Source organism: Rhinoraja longicauda, chromosome 6 (assembly GCF_053455715.1).
Source record: "Rhinoraja longicauda isolate Sanriku21f chromosome 6, sRhiLon1.1, whole genome shotgun sequence".
Taxonomy (NCBI): domain Eukaryota; kingdom Metazoa; phylum Chordata; class Chondrichthyes; order Rajiformes; family Arhynchobatidae; genus Rhinoraja; species Rhinoraja longicauda.
The window spans coordinates 48,583,464-48,600,169 of NC_135958.1; the positions used below are offsets into that span (position 1 = coordinate 48,583,464).

General features: G+C 43.5%; 1 protein-coding gene across 1 annotated transcript in view; it reads left to right on the forward strand.

Moving 5' to 3' along the window:
• The window catches only part of dnah9 (dynein, axonemal, heavy chain 9), a 467,621-nt gene that overhangs the window by 265,547 nt on the left and 185,368 nt on the right, over positions 1–16,706 (forward strand). The window contains exons 50-51 of the mRNA XM_078400937.1: positions 817–936; positions 11,917–12,105. Of these exons, the coding sequence (XP_078257063.1) occupies positions 817–936; positions 11,917–12,105 (309 nt within the window). The remainder of the gene's footprint in view (positions 1–816; positions 937–11,916; positions 12,106–16,706) is intronic.

A 16,706-nucleotide genomic window follows, 5' to 3' on the forward strand; every position in this document is an offset into this window, starting at 1 on the left:
CGTTTGAGTGGGAATCCTAAACCCATCAATACATGGAGAAACGCCTGGGCTTTGGTGCAGTATTGCTTCCATTTCACAGCAGGTCCAGCCTGCTTTTAATGGTGATCCTCTGTAGCATGCTGCTCTGGGAAATATAAGAATAATATTAATTTAAGAATTTTAATCATTTCATCATTGTTTATTATAAATGCGGTGATCAATTAAAGGGCCCCAGGGAGGATCTACTATCATCCATACAATCAGACTTTCACTTCACTCTACCTATTATACCGAAGAAGGGTCTCGACCTGAAACGTCACCCATTCCTTCTCTCCAGAGATGCTGCCTGTCCTGCTGAGTTACTCCTGCATTTTTGGTCTATCTTATTATACTTGAGTTTGATTTGATTGTATTTATATATGGTATTATCTGATTTGATTGGATAGTAAATCAGAGTTTACAAATAGTAAAACTTTTTCACTGTACCTCGGTACATGTGACAAGAATGAACCTCAACCCAACCAAACCAAAAGAGGCCTCTCTGCCCATCATGTTGCTGCTGCCTTCATTCTTCCTATGATCATATTGTAATGGAAAAGGAAGCTGTGATCTTCGATATAGGGCAAAGTAAAGGGGTGGAAGTGATACGAAGACTACTTCAGCCATTCGGTTTGAATGAAATAATAAGAATCAGTTTCATGGAGGACAGTTGTGTTTCTCTAAAACGTGATGAAAAATTGAGGGAAGAAAATATCAGGCAGGCTTTGTTCCATTGCTGAATTCCTGTTTTGTAGTGATGTAATGCTGATTGACGTCTATTTCCTTGTTCTTCAATAGCAACTGAATGAAAATCTGGCTAAACTAACAGGAAAATTTGAACAGGCCACTGCAGATAAACTGAAGTGTCAGCAAGAAGCCGAGTCGACAGCACGGACCATTGGCCTCGCTAATCGACTGGTAAGGTTCCCTCCCTGCAAACATTTCTGTGCTCACTGGGTGTATTTAGCCGAGCCTCAACCACAACAGGTGCTGGGCAACGCGTTCTGAAACGGATTATGTTGAATGCTATGTTTTTACAATTATACAACAGATGGTTTAGTTTAGTTTAGTTTAGATATACAATACAGTGCGGAAATTGGCCCTTTGGCCCACCGCGTCCACACCCATCTGCAACCCCTGCATATTAACACTATCCTACACACATGAGGGACAATTTATACTTATACCAAGCCAATTAATCTACAAACCCGTGCGTCTTTAGAGTGTGGGAGGAAATCGAAGATCTCGGATAAAACCCACGCGGTCAAGAGGAGAAAGTACAAACTCCGTACAAACAGCACCCGTAGTCAGGATGGAACCCCGGTCTCCGGCGCTGCAAGCACTGTAAGGCAGCAACTCTACCGCTGCGCCACCGTGCTATCCATAGATGCCATCTCAAAGAATCAGTCAATATGCTCTCTACTGTACACCTTTAGAAATTCAAGAGAGAATTCATTGACATACTGAATCTCCTCAATCTTCTAAAGAAGTAGAGGCGTTGATCGGCTTTCTTTATGATTGCATCAATGTGCTGGGTCCTGGATAGATCTTCAGAAATATGCACGCCCAGGAATTTTACGTTTTTGACTCTCTCTACCACCGTCCCATTGATTATGGATCCGTTTATGGATCCTCAACCTTCCAAAGTCAACAATCAGTTCTCTGGTTTTACTGATGTTCGAAGCAAGGTTGTTGTTCTGGCACCATTTGGTCGGTCGATCGCTATCCCTCCTACACTCTGACTTATCGTCATCTATATTTGTCGTCCAACAATGGGTGGTGTGGTCGGCTACTTTGAAGATGGAATTGGAACTAAATTGGTCTGGCAAAACAGTCATGGGTAGAGAGTGAGTAGAACAGGTGGGTGAGCACACTGCCTTGAGGCACTCCCGTGCTGATGGTTATCGAAGAGGACGTATTGCTGCCTATTTGTACTTTATTATGGTCTGTTGATGATGAAGTCGAGGATCCAGTTGCAGGGAATGTAAAACGAAATATGATCAGAATAAAGTCATAAGTGATAGGAGCAGAATTTGGCCATTTGCCCCATCAAGTCTACTCCGCCATTCAATCATGGCTGATCTATCTCTCTCTCCTAACCCCATTCTCCTGCCTTCTCCCCACAACCTCTCACACCCGTACTAATCACGAATCTATCTATCTCTGCCTTAAATATACCCACTGACTTTGCCTCCACAGCCTTCAGTGACAAAGAATTCCACAGTCTCCAACTGGTGGTGTGGGTTCGAATCCCACTTCTGACACCATGTTGTGGTGACCGTATAATAACAGAAGCCTTACACCTGGATAATGATCCAAAGACGTTATTAACTACATAGCAAGCACGACCTCACGCCTACACGTTCCACTTACACTAACCCGAATCTCGCAAGCAGTGGTCACTCAAAAGCTAATGGGGCGTAACTACAAAAGCACGACACATAACATGAGTGACACCATTACACTAATCTACATTCACCACCCTGGAAGAAGAGATAATGAGTAAGAAACTGAGGTCATTTAAACTGCTTTGTGAATGAAACCATTCATTGATAGCCATCTCACAGAATTTTCTGAAACATAACAAGTCTACAGTGACTCATCAATATTATTTGAATGATTTAATATTGTAAGCTTTAAAAGAATCTATAGAAGTCAGGAAAAAGCAATTTATCAGAATATTAATACCTTGAAAGAGGTTTCAGTATTGATTCTGTTTGAATTGTTTCAATATTGTAACCTTTTTTTTACTATTCCTATCAAAGAGTAATTGGAAGAATTATGGTCATGATCAATGAAGTGGTATCGGTCAGTAAAGTGAGTGAAAAAAAAAGTGATATTGACCATGATGTTCTATGCACAGCAATGTATTAGACACCAGAAGAAATTCTAGCTTCATGCTCTGAACACAGAAATCATCAGTTCTGACCATAATCGGTAATTGACTAGAAATTCATCATCATTAATACTTTTCTGGTTATGCTTAGTTTAGGTTAGTTTAGAGATACTGCGTGGAAACAGGCCCTTCGACCCACCAAGTCTGCATAGACCAATGATCACCTGTACACTAGTTCTATGTTATCCCAATTTCTCATCCTACACACCAGGGACAGCTTACAGAAACCAGTTCACCTACAAGCCTGCACATCTTTGGAATGTGGGAGGAAACCGGAGCACCCGGAGAAAACCCACACGTTCACAGGCGGAACGTACAAACTCCTTTCGGACAGCGCCCATGGTTGGGATCAAACCTGCGTCTCTGGAGCTGCAAGGCACCAACTCCACCATTGCACCACTGTGCCCATGTGCACCCCTTGTGCCACCTCTCTGTGCCACTGTGCCACTGATAAGGGGGGTCATTCTAATTGTGATCGACTAACCAGATTTCACTTCAGTGATATAACCCTGATTTATATTTGCAAGGGGGTTAACTAGAAGTAAAATGAAATTGTTGGCAAAAAACAGTCAGATGCATTCTGAATGATAATTTCTTACATAAATGCTTTTAATGAAAATACCTGTCAAGTACTAACTGGCTTTTATCTAATAAATGTCTTAAAGCCACTCATAGATCATGGGCATTATTTATAGTGCAGGCATTAGGAGAGAAGATTGAAACTTATCAAAAAGGATAGACTTTGTGCAGATTGCAAGTTAATGAGAGGATTAGGAAGGCAGATGTGCTCTTGAAGGAAAGGAGTGTGAAGAAGGAGGATTGGAATAAGTGGAGCTTGTTGCAAAGTCTTGCAGGTGATACCAGGTACTGCAGGTTTACACATAGGATTATATGTGATTGTGTTTAGACTTTGTACCCTATAGGGTCTTGAGGAAGGTATGAGTGAAAGTTAAGCAACTTCAGACTTATGGACAAATAGCTGGAGCTAGATGTAAGAGGACATGTTCGTAGCTTTTCATGCGGATCTCGTGGTACCATACCACCCGATAAAACTTTATTCATCCCCGGAGGGAAATTGGTCTGCAGACAGCCACAACACAACAAGGTACACAAAAACTTGAAATTGAAAGTCAAAACAAAAAGGAAAACACAAGCGACTGTGGGCTGGCTGCCGTGTGCACGGCGCCTTCACCGGAACAAACAAACAAACAAACAAACAAACACAGACTTAACCCCCGGTCAGGGGATTCCAAACTAGAGTGCCTCCCCCCTCCCTCCAGTCCCCATGCCAGGTCCCTCTTTGTTCTCCCACCGTCCCTCACAGCGGTCCCCCAAGCCGGGTCCCCATTGTTCTTTATGGCGGTCCCCCAAGCCGGGTCCCCATTGTTCTTCATGGCGGTCCCCCCACGCTGGGTCCCCATTGTTCTTCATGATGCCCCCCCACGCTGGGTCCCCATTGTTCTTCATGATGCCCCCCCCACGCTGGGTCCCCATTGTTCTTCATGGTGGTCCCCCCAAGCCGGGTCCCCATTGTTCTTCATGGCGGTCCCCCAAGCCGGGTCCCCAATGCAAAACATACTTGGCTAATAAAGTATGATCATGATTATGATGTGATTATGATTATCTTCCCCTCCCCCTCACGATCATCAACTGTGAGGCCCCACCGCCACCGAGGCTCCCACTGCCATCGTGGCCCCCATGGCCGCCAAGGCTCCCACTGCCGTCGTGGCCCCCATGGCCGCCAAGGCTCCCACTCTCCCGGTAAAGAAGAGTGTTAAAGTTGTAATTATTTGGTTAAGTCTGAACAAGTAACTGGGTGGTGATTAGAAAGGTGAGAAGTAGTGTAGAATTTGGTATAGAAATTAACAATAGACAATGGGTGCAGGAGGAGGCCATTCGGCCCTTTGAGCCAGCACCACCATTCAATGTGATCATGGCTGATCATTCTCAATCAGTACCCCGTTCCCGCCTTCTCCCCATACCCCCTGACTCCGCTATCCTTAAGAGCTCTATCTAGCTCTCTCTTGAATGCATTCAGAGAATTGGCCTCCACTGCCTTCTGAGGCAGAGAATTCCACAGATTCACAACTCTCTGACTGAAAAAGTTTTTCCTCATCTCAGTTCTAAATGGCCTACCCCTTATTCTTAAACTGTGGCTATAAAATGCCATATTTCAGTGTTGAAAGGAACAAAGAGTTTAAAGTTATATTGATAATTATATTGATAATTACACAGAGGAAATAGTTGTGGAAGGAAGGTCAGTGGTGGGAGAGATGCTTGTTATCTTTTGTTTTCTGAACCCAAATCTATGGTAATGTCTGCCACCGAATTTAAAGGAAGATAAAATAGTTGGATGGAATAGAAAGAATGGGTGATGATGTACTTGCATCTTTGGCTGCATTTACAAGATCCACTGAAGTAAATCACCAAGGCATCCTTTAAGAGTTCTCCGAAGCCTGAGATCACCTGCCTCGTAGGTCAAGGGGATCCACCACCTGCAAACTCCTCTCTAGGCCACTATTCTGACTTGTATATGTGTTGCTGCCCTTCTTCATCCCAGACCTACCGACCTACGAAGGCCAGCAGCATAATCAAAGACGAGTCGCACCCTGGCCACTCACTATTCTCCCCTCTCCCATCAGGCAAAAGGTATAGAAGTGTGAAAACGCACACCTCCAGATTCAGGGACTGTTTCTTCCCAGCTGTTATCAGGCAACTGAACCATCCTTCCACCAACTAGAGAGCAGTCCTGAACTACTACCTACCTCATTGGAGACCCTTGGACTATCATTGATCGGACTTTACTGGTTTTATCTTGCATTGAACGTTATTCACGTTAACCCATTTATTATTTATCTGTACACAGAGAATGTCTCGATTGTAATCATGTATTGTCTTTCCGCTGACTGGTTAGCACGCAACAAAAGCTTTTCACTGTACCTCGGTACACATGACAACAAACTGAACTAACTAACTAACCTTGTTAACTAACTAACTTACGAAGCTCCTCTCCATACCTGTTATGTAAGTTCAAAATAGTGGGGTATTACAAACCTAAAATTATATGGGGATGGGAAATGTATGCTATTTTGCAGTGACACCTTCTTCCCACGAATGAATATTTGCTAAAAAGGGAAAAATAAACTTTGTGTCAAGTTCATTTTCAAAAAAATGTTTGGATGAACATACTCCTCCTGAGATTTGTTACATGCAAAGTGCTGTTTCAACAAGATGCCCTGATTGGAATACTGATCATGTAAATGGGATTACATTGTACGTTTGAAATCATTATTGATTTTAGCTCAAGCCAGTTTTTCACAGCATTCTTCATGATAATCAGCTATCACTTTCATTTCCCCACCATCAAGATCTCTGAGCAATGCATCTCCAGAGAAAACTAGTTGTATCACTGGAGGTCAGTTTGCAATCAACACATGTTGAATTGATCCTAACCTCAAACTGCGACACACTTCTTCATTTTCTTAAATGACTACATGGCATTTCATCAGACTTGAGGATGGGTGTATGGATAGTAAAGGTTTAGAGGGACATGGACCAGATGTGGGCTGGTGGGACTAGCGTAGATGAGGCATCTTGCTCACCATAGGCAAATTGGACCAAAGGACCTGTTTCAATGCTGCACAATTCTAAGCTCCATTAAACCTTTGCACAGCCTGGATAGAACACCATCTGCAGATATCTTCAGCATCCATATCCTTATGTAGAAAATAACTGCAGATGCTGGTTTACAAGGAGGATCGACACAAAATGCTGGAGTAACTTAGTGGGTTGGCCAGCATCTCTGGAGAAAAGGAATCGGTGACGTTTCGGGTTGAAACCCTTCTTTAGACTGAGAGTCAGGGGGATGATGATTTGACTCTATGATTTGACTCCTGTATATCGGTGAGACCAAGCGCAGACTAGATGATCGTTTCGCTGAACACATACGCTCAGTCCGCCTTGGCTGACACAATCTGCCACAGAGGGCAGTGGAGGCCAATTCACTGGATGAATTTAAAAGAGAGTTAGATAGAGCTCTAGGGATTAGTGGAATCAAGGGATATGGGGAGAAGGCAGGCACGGGTTATTGATTGTAGATGATCAGCCATGATCACAATGAATGGCGGTGTTGGCTCGAAGGACCTGTTGCACTCCTCCTGCACCTATTTTTGCTGTTTCTATGTTTCTTGTATTGAAGGTTCAACAAGAAAGTTGATATGGTCAAGGGTTGAGAGTAGTCAATCTCTTCTGCCATCAATTGGATCACTAAGCAAAATAATTGTATCACCTGTGACTCTGGTGCGACACTTCTATATTACTGACCTGCACAGTGTGATAATTTCACTCGGTATTGGGAGGGGATTTCAGGAATGTAACCTTGAGTGAAGTCAGGACAGAGTACAGTTGCTTATATAACCTCAGAACATAAAACGCATGGAGGTTTGTGAGCAATGTGACAATTAACATTTTTAATATGTCTGCTTTTCTTTGTTTCTATGTTTCTATCTCCCAGTTGTCAAACATTTTAACTCTCCCTCCCATTCTGATCTTGCTGTCATGGTCCTCCTCCACTGTCAGAGTGCGGCCACATGCAAACTGGAGGAACAACACCTCATATTTTGCTTGGTCAGCCGGCAACCCAGCGGCATGAGATTTGATTTCTCTAATTTCAAGTAACCCTTGCATTCCCTCTCTCTCTCCCCACCCCACCCCCACCCTGGTCGTCCTGCCAGTTCCACTGTTCGCATCCATATATCCCTCCGTTATCACCTCTTCCACGGCCAACAATGGACCATTGTGGGCTCCACCTTTCCCTGGTCATTGGTGCCGGCTATGATTTGCTCTGAACCTTTTGATACCTCTAGTTTCCCTCTCCCCTGACTCTCAGTCTGAAGAAGGGTTTCTACCCAAAACGTCACCTATTCCTTTTCTCCAGAGATGCTGCCTGACTCGCTGAGTTACTCCAGCATTTTGTGTCTCTCTTCCTTCCTAAAACTTTTATTGTCCCGAGGATTCTGCGCGCATCAGTAACGTGTATGTTTCCTGGACTGCTCAGCTACTGCAGATTAATTTAGCTGACATTCAGCCGTGACAATCTAACATTGGTGGCCCTGTCTCTTGCCTGTCAACAGGACCACAGTTTTGGAGATAACTTTTATTCTTCCCTCCCTCAGGCGGAGACTTAAAAGTCCTTCGTACCTGAAATGTCTGTGCATTCCAAGCTCCCAATTGTTATTGCAATTGAAAACGGTAGATTGTGAGCAAGCAGACATATGATAGTTGGCACTTGCACACCACATGTAGCAATTTAATATAATTGACAGTCACAACCACATTCAGGGGTGTCAGAAATCGACCGTGTGACTGAAAAGTTGCTACATCTGTTCAAATTGGACAACTTCTTCCACATGGTTGGTTTTGAAGCCTTTTTGGACTTTTGCTTTTCTGTGGAAGAACTTTGATGCATTTCTGCCTCGTTCTCAATTATTGACGTGAGTACAATACATTTCCCTTCTACTCCTGTGCACTCCACGGCTGCACAGGTACACGCTCAGAGTTATTAGTGTTGCCGGTGGGACTACAAACAGTGATGTCGGTAATTCAACACAGCTATTGATCATCAACACTTGGCTGTGCAGCAATGCGATGGACATCCGAGATTCATGAACACCTGATGAGTAAACCTGCCTACCCCGATGGACACAGGAATTACAGATGTATTCAAGTGAAAGATAGATATAGCTCTTAGGGCTAACGGAATCAAGGGATATGGGGAGAAAGCAGGAACGGGGTACTGATTTTGGATGATTAGCCATGATCATGTTTAATGGCAGTGCTGGCTCGAAGGGCCGAATGGCCTACTCCTGCACCTATTTTCTATGTTTCTATGTCTATTTTTCTACTCATATTGCATTGAAAAATTTGGCTTTAAAGATGGTTCAATGGTTCACGGGTGTGGGGAAACTTTTTAAAATCTCTTTCCTCGATGGAGATGCGATTTTTTTTCCATATCGTATCACCGTCCACGCTGCAGCCTAACATCGAGGAGCCTGCGGCCCCTTCGTTAAGGATCGACTTTGGGAGCTCCAACCGCGGGAGCCTGTGGACTTCACATCGTGGAGCCTGCGGCCCCTTCGTTAGGGACCGACTTTGGGAGCTCCAACCGCAGGAACTTTGACCGTCCCAACGCGGGAGCTGCGATCACCCCGACGTGGGAGCTTCGAACGCCTGACTGTGGATGATTCGACTGCCCCATCCACAGGAGAATAAGGAGGAACGAAGATAAGACTTTATTGCCTTCCATCACAGTGAGCAATGTGGGGGAGCCGCTGTGGTGGATGTTTATGTTAACTTTTATGTAGTTTTGTGTCTTGTTGCTTTTTTCTGGTATTGTATGGTAAATCAAATTTCATGGCACACATGACCATACAGGACCATTGGACTTTGAAGAGTAGTTCTGTGATGAGTATTCTCTTACTCGATTGCACAATAAAATGCTTGGCCACTGCTCAGAGGAGGTGAATTCAGGTGAACTTTACTGCATCCTACAAACTGTTACATTTCTACATAACTTTTAATTGGGTTCCAATGTGCTGACATTGCAGTGTTCACACATGATCAAACATGAGAGGCAGAATTCTGTGTCCTTTTAACCTGTTGGGGAATAGATTCTGCCAGCTCCTTTAACTCCAATTACAGTGTGAATTGCTCCTTGCTCAAAATAGTGACCGGAGCTTTAAGCCCCTAGTAGTGATGAGTGATCCCAGTGAGAACCTTTGTCCCAAAAGAATAATGGCAATCACACACTTTATTCCCTCAGATCTGCAGCAAAAACGCTGCAGTGTCTTCTATCCAAGAGGTCACAATCACAGAATTTATGATTCAAACCCTCTTGTAGTACAGCTGCCAACACTTTGATGAGATTGAGATGGAACAAGAGGCATGTTGCAAAAGCTTCTGAATTACATTGACTTAATCAAGGCAAGACTAGAATTCGCAAGGGCACTTTTGATCGTGGTAAAGCTTGTATTGATAAACCAATAAGCCCTGCCATTTCATAATCTTCGTTCGGCACAAAAATCACTGGGATAATTTCTTTAAAGTTCAAAAGACGTATCATTTTGGCAATAGCTTGCCGAAACGATGCAATGAATAGTTGTAACTGGCCAAGAAACTCAACCCTGCAATTTACGTTGAGTTTAATTACCATCATAAAATTCAGTTGCTACAGATATGGAATTACAATTTATTATGACTGAATTAGATTTCATTTTACTCTCAAATATTACTAAATTATAATGTAATTCTAACGTGTAATGTTTCACTGCAAGATGAAAATATGTTTTCAGTACAGCATCCAGAACAGAGATATATGTTAAGTACAAAATAGTAGTAAGGTAAGAGAAATTATTTGACAAGGAAAAGGCGGAGCTCAGTTTTAGAATAAACTAGACCTAGTGGACCCGTTGGGCCTAAACCTCTTCTGCATTGGTGAAGCACCCTCTCCTCCCCCACTCCCCCCACCCCTCTCCTCCCCACCTCCCTCCCCTCCCCCCTTTCCCCCCTCCCTCCCCCAACCCCCCTCCCTCCCCCTCCCTCAGCCTCGCTCCCTCCCCCTCCCCCCCTCCCATCCACCCCTCTCCCCCCTCCCCTCCCCCTCCCTCCACCCCTATCCCTCCACCCCACCTCCCTCCCCTCCCCTCTTCCCCTCCCACCCCCCTCCCCCCCCCTCCACTCACTCACTCCATCCAAGATTTACGAGGATGTTGATGGGACTGGCGGGACTGAGCTATAGGGAGAGGATGAGTGGGCTGGAGTGCTGGAGGATGATGGGAGATCTTATGGAGGTGTATAAAATCATGAGAGGAATAGATCGGGTAAATGCACAGAGTCTCTTGCCCAGATTTGGTGAATCGAGGACCAGAGGACATGGGTTTAAGGGGAAAAAAATTAATTGGAATCTGAGGAGTAACGTTTTCATACAAAGAGTGGTGGGGGAATGGAACAAGCTGTCAGAGGAGGTAATTGAGGCAGGGACTACCCCAACGTTTAAAGAACAGTTAGACAGGTACGTGGATAGACAGGTTTGGTGGGATATGGACCATACGCGGGCAGGTGGGACTAGTGTCGCTGGGACATGTTGGCAGGCGTGGGCAAGTTGGGCCGAAGGGCCAGTTTCCACACGGTATCAGTCTATGTCTCTAAGTACAGATTTACCTTTGTACCAAATTCTTTACAGGAAATAAAGAGAAACCATGCTCCTCTACTTATGATCAGCAGTTTAAGAGGGTAACTAATGCAAACGTTATTGTGCAGATTATTAACCAACTGCTGTATTTAATATGAACATTACTGATTTTATAACGAGAATATCAAAACATTCATCTCAGAATAGCAGTCATAAATTAACTTTATGACTTTTAGCAGTCATAAATTAACTTTATCATGAAAATTAAACCGTATTATTGTTGTTTAATGTTATAAATATTCCGTGCTGAAACTGATTTAGTTGCAGCTAGCTGTAAAGTGCATTGAGGAACCATAGATTTTGCAACGTGCTTTCCAAACTTGTGCAAATTAATTCCTTTCTTAGATCTGAAGGAAGTCCTAAATCTAAATCTAAAAAAATAAATAATCTAAGAACTTATGATTTCCATCTTGCAATGAGGGTTGGGTTGTTGTGTTAATGCACTTTTGTTTTTCATTGCCCACGTGTGGTTTTGTCAGGTTCAATGGTAAAAGGAACTGTAGGAAGTAACTGCAGATGCTGGTTTAAGACACAAAATGCTGGAGTAACTCAGCGGGTCAGGCAGCACCTCCGGAGAGAAGGAATGGGTGACGTTTCGGGCATAGACTGAAGAAAGGTCTCGACACGAAACGTCACCCATTCCTTCTCTCCGGAGACGCTGCCTGACCCGCTGAGTTACTCCAGCATCTTGTGTCGAGCTTTGGTTTGTTCGTTTAGAAATGTATTCTTTATTAATCCTGTATGTTCTCCTCAGGTTGGCGGTCTGGCTTCAGAAAACGTGCGTTGGGCCGAGGCTGTGTCCAGCTTTAAGCAGCAGGAGAGCATGCTTTGTGGGGATGTGCTCCTCATCACTGCCTTTGTCTCCTACCTCGGCTACTTCACCAAGAAGTACAGACAAGATCTCATGGATGGAATGTGGAAACCTTATCTTGGGCAGCTCAAAGTAAGGAACAGATTGAGTAAAGTCATAAGTGATAGGTGCAGAATTAGGCCATTCGGCCCATCAAGTCTACTCCGGCATTCAGTCATGCCTGATCTATCTCTCCCTCCAAACCCGAACCTCATTCTCCTGCCTTCTCCCCACAACCCCTGACACCCGTACTCATCAAGAACCTAGCTATCTCTACCTTTAAAATATCTACTGGCTTGGCCTCCACAGCCTCAGTAGCAAAGAATTCCACAGATTCACCACCCTCTGACTAAAGAAATTCTTCCTTATCTCCTTCCTAAATGTACGTCCTTTAATTCTGAGGCTATGACCTCTAGTCCTAGACTCTCCCACTAGTGGAAACATCCTCTCCACATCCACTCTATCCAAGCCTTTCACTATTCAAGTAGAAGTTGGAAAGTTCTATGTAATAATACTTTGATTGCATTGCAACCCAGACGATAGTTAATATATAAATGCACTTGTTGCCTTGTCAAGTGAATGTGAATAATATGTTACATGATGAATCTTTATGTTGAATCAGCCTTTATACATAGTCTATATATCAAGCAGATGTTTTGTTTAGTTTAGTTTAGTTAGTTTAGAGATACAGCGCGTAAACAGACCCTTTGGCCCACCAGGTCCACGCCAACCAGCGATCTTCGCACATTAACACCATCCTACACCCACTAGGGAGAATTTTAACATTTACCAACCCAATTAACTTACAAACCTGTACGTCTTTGGAGTGTGGGAGGAAACCAAAGTTCTCGGAGAAAACCTACGCAGATCACGGGGAGAACGTACAAACTCCGTACAGACAGCACCCGTAGTCGGGATCGAACCCGGGTCTCCGGCGCTGCATTCGCAGCACCTCTATCACTGCCTTACAGCAAAATTAGAGTTGCTTGTTCATGAAAGGATCGTTGGTACACACAAGTGTTATCTTTCCAGGACATTAGGGTTGATTGTTTTGATCTTCTTTGACTTGTTCTAGGGTTTCCATTGCAAAAAGAGTGGTTCAGTAATTTAGTTGCAGTTACCCAAATCTTCCTTGGTAGATGTTAAATTCTGACAAATATAATTGATATCCATTTTCCTTATTAACTGAAGAAGGGTCTGGACATGAAACGTCAACCATTCCTTGTCTCCAGAGATGTTGCCTGTCCTGAGTTACTCCAGTTTTTGTGCCTATTTTCATTATTAACAGCTTATTTACGTATTTTTTTATTTTTCCTCTGAGAGATTTCCATTTGTGAGATGTCTCCAGCGTCCACGCTGGGAATTATCTCCATTATAGAGTCATAGAGTGATACAGTGTGGAAACAGGCCCTTCGGCCCAACTTGTCCACACCGGCCAACAATGTCCCAGCTACACCTTGAACCTATGTCCTCTGGTCCTCGATTCCCCTACTCTGGGCAAGAGACTCTGTGCATCTACCCAATCCATTCCTCTCATGATTTTGTATACCTCTATGATCATCCCTCATCCTCCTGCGCTCCAAGGAATAGAGACCCAGCCAACTCAACCTCTCCCTATAGCTCACACCCTCTAGTCCTGGCAACATCCTCATAAATCTTTTCTGAACCCTTTCAAGCTTGACAATATCTTTCCTACAACATAGTGCCCAGAACTGAACACAATATTCTAAATGCGGTCTCACCAACGTCTTATACAACTGCAACATGACCTCCCAACTTGTATACTCAATACTCTGACATATTGAAGGCCAATGTGCCAAAAGCTTTTTTGACCACCTTATCTACCTGCGACTCGACCTTCAAGGAAACATGCACCTGCACTTCCAATCGGAGAGTCATAAATGATTTTATGATGTTTCAGGTTGAGACCCTTCTTCAGTCTGATGAAGGGCCACGACCTGAAACGTCACCCATTCCTTCTCTCCAGAGATGCTGCCTGTCCTGCTGAGTTACTCCGGCATTTGTGTCTATCTTCGATTTAAACCAGCATCTGCAGTAGTTTCCTCGTCATAATAGATTTATGGAATCTAAATTTAATACTGACAACTGATGGACTGCAGCAGCACATTGAAGCAGCACACATGTTTGTTTTAAATGCCTGGAGACTTAAGTTGGATTTCAATGTTTTTTTCACAATTCTTCACCTTTTTGTTTTAATACTTAAGGAAAAGTAACATTGCAACACCCTCGGTTAAATCTGTCACCTTGTTTCTGATGGTACATTTTTAAAACCAAGAAGGGCTGCGCAGCGGTAGGATTCCTGCCTCACGGTATATAGGTTAATTGACTTGGTATAAGTCTAAATAGTTCCTAGTATGTGTCGGATAGTGTTAATGTGCGGGGATCGTTGGTCGGTGTGAACGGTGGGCCGAAGGGCCTGTTTCCATGCTGTATCTCTAAACTAATCTAATTAGACTCCAAAAAAGTAGTATCTATCATTGTGCTAATGGAGCATTGTGCTAATGGAGAGTTGCTCATTGAAAATGTAGAGAGATGATTTGTAGATGTTGGTATCAGCATGTTCCAAATACCAGGAGAAATGTGTGGTTATCAACTGGACCTGCTTGACTTGTGATCATATCCTCTTAGAAGAAATAACACCATGACCCATCTTGGATGCCAGTCTCTATCGGCTATGAGCTCTTCGGGCTAAGGGAATCAAGGGATATGGGGAAAAAGCCGGAATGGGGTACTGATTTTGGATGATCAGCCATGATCATATTGATTGGCGGTGCTGGCTCGAAGGGCTGAATGGCTTACACCTGCACCTATTTTCTATATTTCTATGGCAGCTAATTGCTTTTGACTCAGAACTAAGGTATTTATTCACAAAATGCTGGAGTAACTCAGCAGGTCAGGCAGCATCTCGGGAGAGAAGAAATAGGCGACGTTTCGGGTCGAGACCCTTCTTCAGACTGATGAAGACCCTTCTTCAGACTCAGAACAATCAGTATTCTCCCATGCTGATATTGGTATCCAATTACCTGAACTACTCATGTTGCTACCTTGCAGTTATCAATTTTGCTGAATCCTAGGCAGCATTATCCTGTGGAATTGTGTTTATTTGGAAGAAGACTGGCTGTTCCAGTTGTCAGTGCTCACCGAAGCTGAGTGTGGAAACCTTCATTAAGTTAGTCTGAGGATGATGGGAATGTGGTCATTTCTGCTTCACCACATAATGTATTCCCATTGAGGAACGGCACTTAAAGTGGCTTTGCAATTTAAACCATTGACACCTACGCAGTATTTGTAAACTGTACCACAGATATTAAGAAATTATTTATAAAGCCGGTTACATTCTAGTGCAACAAAGACTTTTAGTAAGTAGATTAACTGCCACGATCAAGAGAAAAGCCATTCGTTGTTTTAAGTATATGTGTAATTCGCTTGTTATGAATCTTTTACCAAACCATATCATTCAGATAAATGGAAATAAAGATGAGAATGCATCATAGACTGTGCAATACCTTTTTAATAATTCAAAAAATCTCATTTATTCTTCTCTGGCACTATCATCTATTTATTTCCCTGGAAGATGTATTCTTTATTAATTCGGCTTTTTGGTTGGCACATTACTTCAAACGGCTACTGTGTTTCATTATTCATATCAGCGAAAGGATGCATCAGCAAAAAAATTGAGCATACTGATAGATGGCCAGGTGACAACTAAACCAACTCTTTGGGTGATGTCCTAAATCATAATCACTAGTCTTGCATACCTGCAAACATGAGAAATGCTGGAAATACTCAGCAGATCAGAAGAGAGAAATGGAGCTAGTTCTAATGAAAGATCGATGACCTGAAATGTAACTTTGCTTCCCTTTCTGAAGTGTTATATCATTGAAAATTAGCTTTCGAACTGCGCATATGGTGAGAGTGCATATATACAGTGGATGTGACAATTGTATGACTGAATTGTATCATTGTGGTGCACCGACTAATGAGGACATTTCCCAGTCCTCCTAATTTGAGGAAGGACATTCTTGCTATTGAGGGAGTGCAGCGTAGGTTCACCAGGTTAATTCCCGGGATGGCGGGACTGTCATATGATGAAAGAATGGAGCGGCTGGGCATCTATTCACTGGAAATTAGATGGATGAGAGGGGATCTTATAGAAACATATAAAATTATTAAGGGATTGGACATGCTGAATGCAGGAATCATGTTCCCGATGTTGGGGCAGTCCAGAACCAGGGGCCACAGTTTAAGAATAAAGGGGAGGCCATTTATAACTGAGATGAGGAAAACCTTTTTCACTCCCCCTTCCTTTCAGCCATATCCCTACCTCTAGCTTTATATTCCAATCCTCTTCTCTCCCTCTCTGACGTTCTTTTTTCTCCTTCTCACCTTTAGCGTTTGTCAGCGAACTATCCACCAGCCAATCTCCCCTACCCCCGTCCCTTACCTCTCACTTCCTAGGCTCCCTAGGCTCCCTAGGCTCCCTAGGCTCCCTAGGCTCCCTAGGCTTTGACCCTCCCCACCTCTCTTTTCCAGGTTTCTTCCCTAAACTCAGATTAGTCTGAAGAGGGATCCGGAACCAAACCATTGTGTGTTCATCCCCTCGACAGATGTCACATATAATTGGATCATGGCATATTTGTGATATTTACCCCGAGAAACATAAAGCTCTCGAT